This window comes from Elaeis guineensis, chromosome 9, assembly GCF_000442705.2.
Source record: "Elaeis guineensis isolate ETL-2024a chromosome 9, EG11, whole genome shotgun sequence".
NCBI lineage: Eukaryota > Viridiplantae > Streptophyta > Magnoliopsida > Arecales > Arecaceae > Elaeis > Elaeis guineensis.
In genome coordinates, this window is record NC_026001.2 from 2,178,899 (window position 1) to 2,184,470 (window position 5,572).

General features: G+C 39.3%; 1 protein-coding gene across 1 annotated transcript; it reads left to right on the top strand.

Moving 5' to 3' along the window:
• Nucleotides 1-1,625: 1,625 nt before the first annotated feature.
• LOC105033875 (probable purple acid phosphatase 20) lies at nucleotides 1,626-5,256 on the top strand. Its single transcript, XM_010908840.4, has 3 exons — nucleotides 1,626-1,897; nucleotides 3,782-4,073; nucleotides 4,253-5,256. The coding sequence occupies exons 1-3, from the start codon at nucleotides 1,748-1,750 to the stop codon at nucleotides 5,098-5,100; spliced, it is 1,290 nt and encodes a 429-aa protein (XP_010907142.1). The 5' UTR covers nucleotides 1,626-1,747; the 3' UTR covers nucleotides 5,101-5,256.
• Nucleotides 5,257-5,572: the final 316 nt, after the last annotated feature.

Consider the following 5,572-nt stretch of genomic DNA (forward strand, 5'->3'; position numbering starts at 1 on the left):
ACTAATTAATATAAAAGATTTCACCCCATAAGCAGCTATATCTATAGCAATCAGGGAGAGGCCAAGTGTAATTTTTTGAAAATTTTGGATTCCAAATGTTACCACAGTAAATTTATGGGAGTTGTTTATAATTATTTAAGAATGCAATGAATGGGAACCACGCGTTATAACTTTTTTGATATAATGAAATCATGATGAACTTAGGTTGCTTTTGGGATCTAAACATAAATACAATAAATTTTTGGGATCTGAGTATTACTATTGTAAACTTTTCAGATCTAAATATTGCTATTTTAAACTTTGAGCTCTAAGTATTGCTATTGTAAACTTTTGAAATCTGTGTGTGGTAACTAAGAATACAATAAATAGAAATTTTTGCTCTAGTGCTAGATATGTCCTTAGATCTCACGTTTATGATGTTTCTCATATTATAGAATCACATTTCAGCATTAAAGTTAATATCTAAAGGTATTAACCAGCTGATAATCAAGCTAAAACATAAAAGGCATTACAGCTAATGCTTGAGGGTATGGAATCACATTCCAATTTAGAAACCAGATTATGGAATGGCTTGACCTACTGACACTTAAATTTCATAAGCACAAATGAAACAAGCTAAATATACTGCAAGATAAATTATTGAAATATAAGTTGATACTTAAGTATCGTTCCAATATTTAAGTCTTAGAGTATATATTGCAAACCAAACCAAGCTACTGACGCTTAAAAGCACTACAAATATTTAAGGGTATGGAATCATATTTCAGTTTGTGGAATCAAGTAATGGAATGTCTTGAGCTGCTCATACTTAAGCTTCAGCAGTGTCAAATGAGATAAACTTAACATCTAGATTTGAATTTTGAGTCATTCTCTTTGAGATAGGCATTAGAGGAAATATGGTTAAATAGAAAGTCCGCCCATATGATGTTCTACGGGGAACATCCTAGAGGATTTTTGCTCTTTCCATATCCATAATCATTAACAAAAATTCTGTGGTGCATGCATTAAATAATATCAGATGGGTTTCCATTTGGCCCTTTTCTTTAATGCTTATCTTAAAAAAAAAATAAAAATCAAATCGAAATAGAGTTCGTCGGACTGTGATATCATGTTCACTAATATACATAGTTAGATGACACATACTTAACAAAATAATCATATAATATTTTATTTTATATTTTTATATAAATTAATATATAATTTTTAGAATATAATATTTATCAATATATATATTTATTAATTTTTTAATATAACTATAAGTTCTTTTGATCTCAAAGGAGGAGAGAGATTTAGAGGAGAAAGAGGTTTAAAGGGGAGAAAGATAGTTTTGCGAAAGGGGGAGATGATTTGATAAGGAAAAGGACGGATGAAAGGAAGTTTAACAAGAAAAGAAATTAAGTTAGTAGTAGGAGTTCAATTCTGATTTGAGTTTAGATTTTTTTTTTTTTTTATTTAGTAGGGATTTCCTGGCGCTCCACGAAGCGTGACCGAATAGGAAGTCCGCCCATTGGATGTTCTCTGGTGCACATACACCACAAGATTTTTGTCCATATGCCATAATGTCCAAATGGGAAGAATTAAACGGCACAAAATGGTTTCCTTGACAACACAATAAATGCTTTCAGACTCCAGCACATCACTGGGGATGCGGTGGAGAGATGCGCTCCGGATCCCTTCGTTCTTCATTCTTATTTAAGGGACACCTCCCGTTCCATTCCAAATAGCAGAGAAGAAGGAACGCGTGGCCATGAGGTTATCCTCTCACCGTCAGATGGTGCTGGTTCTAATCCTTGCCTTCTGCTCCATTTGGGGTTCTTTCGCCTATGAGCGTCCGAAGCCCAGAGAAACCCTCTCCGTCCCCCTCGCCGACGACGCCGATGGACTCACGCCCCAACAGGTACTTCTCTACGATCTATACCTCTTAATTAAGGCTGCAACTGGTTAGTGAATAGGAATAGCTGTTCCGCTTGGAATGATTATTCCTCTTTCTGTTTGGCTGAATATTTTCATTTATGAAAGGAATAACCCCAAGGTTGGGCGTAGGTCCATGTACAAGAAGAAAGAAGTGGAAAAAATAGAAGAGGAATCTGCTCCTGGAATAAAGTTATTCCAACTTTCTCTGACCGATTGGAATAACTATTCATCCCTCGTTCCTGTTTTGATGATTTATTTGGCCGAAAAGTCCTACAGGTTCGGCGTGGGTTGCTCAACCACCATATCAAACCTCCCACGGAAAGAATCCCCAGTCCGTTGACATTTTAGGAATTAGGATTTTTGGGGTGGCAAACCAGCCAACCTAATGGGTTTGCCGTGACGTAAATGACTCATGTTTGGCTCATTTATACTCGTACTAGCTAGTTAGGATCTCATTAGACAATATCAGATGAGGTGTTGAACTTTCTAATTTTTTTTCGATGTAATTAGAGAAAGAGTGCCGACATCAGGGAACATTTTAGAATCCATAAGATTCAACACTAAACTATAATTTTAAATATGAGTGTCCATCTATTTTAATTTTTCTCATAAGCTGTTAAATTTTCTAATCTATTCTGACATCGTAATATTCAGAGTGCCGATACATTAGGGAGCATTTGAGAATCTAGGCATATGCAGCCATAGATTATAATATTACACATTAATCTATAACCTTAACCATACAAAATTCAAAGAACTTGTGATCAGAGTTTATGAAAAGAATTTATTTTTGTGACGAAGATAGAGAACGAAGATAACTAGCGAATTAGTATGAATGAATGTACTCTATCATCAACATTTCGGTTCATTGTTGCTCGTGATGATAGTATTTATGGATAAATATTGCTTGTCATTGATAAATATAAGTTTCATCTACAGCTGTCAATTCGGATTGGATCCATCGAATTGGCCTGCCCCGCCATGTAAATAAGGTGGATTGGATTCATATTTTAGCAATCCTTTTAAAAGCGGATTAAATAACCTGCCCCATTTGGGTTGCGAATTATGGTAGGTTCAGGGCGAACTAGCCCGCCTCTTTTTTTGACGGGTTGTAGTAAATTCGAGATAGATCGGGAGGGACTGACCTGTCTCTTTTTTTTAATATCATATATTATTTTAGTACTATATTTTCTTTATTTATATTCTATTTTACAGATTTTTTGCTGTATATCAATCTTAAAACTATTCAAATACTTTCCAAATCATATTTTTATGCTTCGCAATCTACCAGTGCTTTATTATGCTTGATCACTATATTTTCTTTATCCACATAAACAACAGATACTTGTCATTCTTTATTTATTTTACTGTTTTACTACTGCAGTTTCTCTCTTTTGTTTAGTATTATATTTCTTCTGTTTATATTATTATTTTATCTTTTTTTTTTTAATTTTGACGGATTGCTCATTTAACCTGGAGCTTATGATAGATCGGGTCAGATTGGGATTTTTCTATCCATTAATTGAATGGGCCAGCCCGTCTCATCCCATTTAAAAACAAGTTGGAATAGGTCAGGATGGATCGGTCTATCTTGACAGCTGTATTTTCATCTTTAATAGATACACACCCTTATGCACCAAAGTAATTATATAGAATTTATATATATTTAGTTTTTTTTTTTTGTTTGACTTTTTTCCTGATTCGTATTGGACCTTACCCAATCATGCACTCATTTGAATGTAAAAAAAAAAAGTCACAACTGACACACCCATGTGGTCTTGAAGTCATAATTCTCCAAGTTGACAAAGTGATTCCTCGTTGAGAATATTTTTGTCGAGTTTTAATATGTAGCTTTCCAAATGATCAGGTACATGTGTCGATTGTGGGGTCGGACAAGATAAGAGTGACATGGATCACTGACGACGATGCTCCATCCACGGTGGAATATGGCACATCGTCGGGGCAGTATCCCTACTCTGCCACTGGCTCCTCTTCCACCTACTCCTACCTCCTCTACCGCTCCGGCCACATCCATGACGTCGTTATTGGCCCCCTAAATCCCAACACCGTCTACTACTACCGCTGCAGCTCCAATCCCTCTCGCGAGTTCTCCTTGAAGACCCCCCCTCCTAATCTTCCCTTCAAATTTGCCGTCATCGGTATGCTCATCTCCCTCCATTCATTCTCTTCCAGCTCTCTTCACAATTAATTCTAGAGGATGATTGAGAAGAAAGTCTATTGATATAATTATAACCAGTTTCATATATCGTTTGTCATGCATGGAAAAAATATGCCGTAAATCTTATGATAAGCGGTTGTTATGATGCTTTTGGAATAGGTGATTTCGGTCAGACCGGGTGGACTGAATCAACTCTCCAGCACCTGGGTGCATGGAGTCATGACATGCTCCTCCTCCCCGGTGATCTCTCCTATGCCGACTACGTCCAAAATTTGTGGGACTCATTTGGCCGCCTGGTGGAGCCACTAGCCAGCTCTCGTCCTTGGATGGTGACCCAAGGCAACCATGAAATCGAGAATCTCCCCCTCGTGACATCCTTCAAGGCCTACAACGCTCGGTGGCGCATGCCCTACGATGTCAGCTCCTCCGATTCCAACCTCTACTACTCCTTCGACGTCGCCGGCGGTGCCATCCATGTCCTCATGCTCGGCTCCTATGCCGACTTTGGACCCGGCTCATCCCAGTACAAGTGGCTCCAATCTGACCTGGCTAAAATAGACCGGGCTCGGACTCCATGGGTGGTGGCATTGATCCATGCCCCATGGTATAACACGAACGAGGCTCACCAGGGGGAGGGGGAGGAGATGAGGAAGGCCATGGAGGGATCTCTGTATGGGGCCCGAGTTGACGTGGTGTTTGCTGGGCACGTGCATGCCTACGAGCGATTCACACGTGTGTATGATAACAAGAAGGATGATTGCGCGCCGGTGCATATAACTATCGGGGATGGCGGCAACAAGGAGGGGTTGGCCAAGGATTACGTGGATCCTCAGCCCGATATATCGTTGTTTAGAGAGGCAAGCTTCGGGCATGGGCGGTTTGAGGTGATGAACGGGACCCATGCTCTGTGGACATGGCACCGCAACGATGATGACGAGGCGGTCGTGAGCGACCAGGTGTGGTTGACTACTCTCGCTTCCAACCCAGCTTGCAACCAAAAGAAATGAAAGATGGATAGATACAATATGATGGCGAGCTGTCTTACATTATTTTTATCATGCATTCCATAAATATTTATCTATTTTAGCCTAATATTTCTCAAGTTGATCCTGCTTGAGTTCAGGAGATGTAATGCCAATTGTGTGTTTGTGGTTTTTGGGGTCCTTCATTCTCTTCCCCCATCTTTTTCCAGCTATCCTATCTGTTGGTCCCTTTTAGGCGGCTACAATGTGGCATTGTGCACCTTGCAGGCTAAAGCATGCAGAAAGGCCTGGTGGGCACAAGGCAAAGAGGCCGATAAGTGAGACCAAGTCTATATGATTACAAGGCCTGCACTTGGGCCCAGTATAGTGATAGTATCTATTCTATGTATCTATTCATGTATGACATGTATCTATTCATGTCCATTATAGTGATAGTCCATGCGGTTATGTACAGCACATGCTCACATGGGGATGGGACGGATAAGGTGCGTTGACC

Coding starts and splice junctions, on each gene's coding strand:
- LOC105033875 (XM_010908840.4), top strand. CDS start 1,748: ATGAGGTTATCCTCTCACCGTCAGATGGTGCTGGTTCTAATCCTTGCC. Junction 1,898..3,781: donor ATGGACTCACGCCCCAACAG/GTACTTCTCTAC, acceptor CCAAATGATCAG/GTACATGTGTCGATTGTGGG. Junction 4,074..4,252: donor CTTCAAATTTGCCGTCATCG/GTATGCTCATCT, acceptor CTTTTGGAATAG/GTGATTTCGGTCAGACCGGG.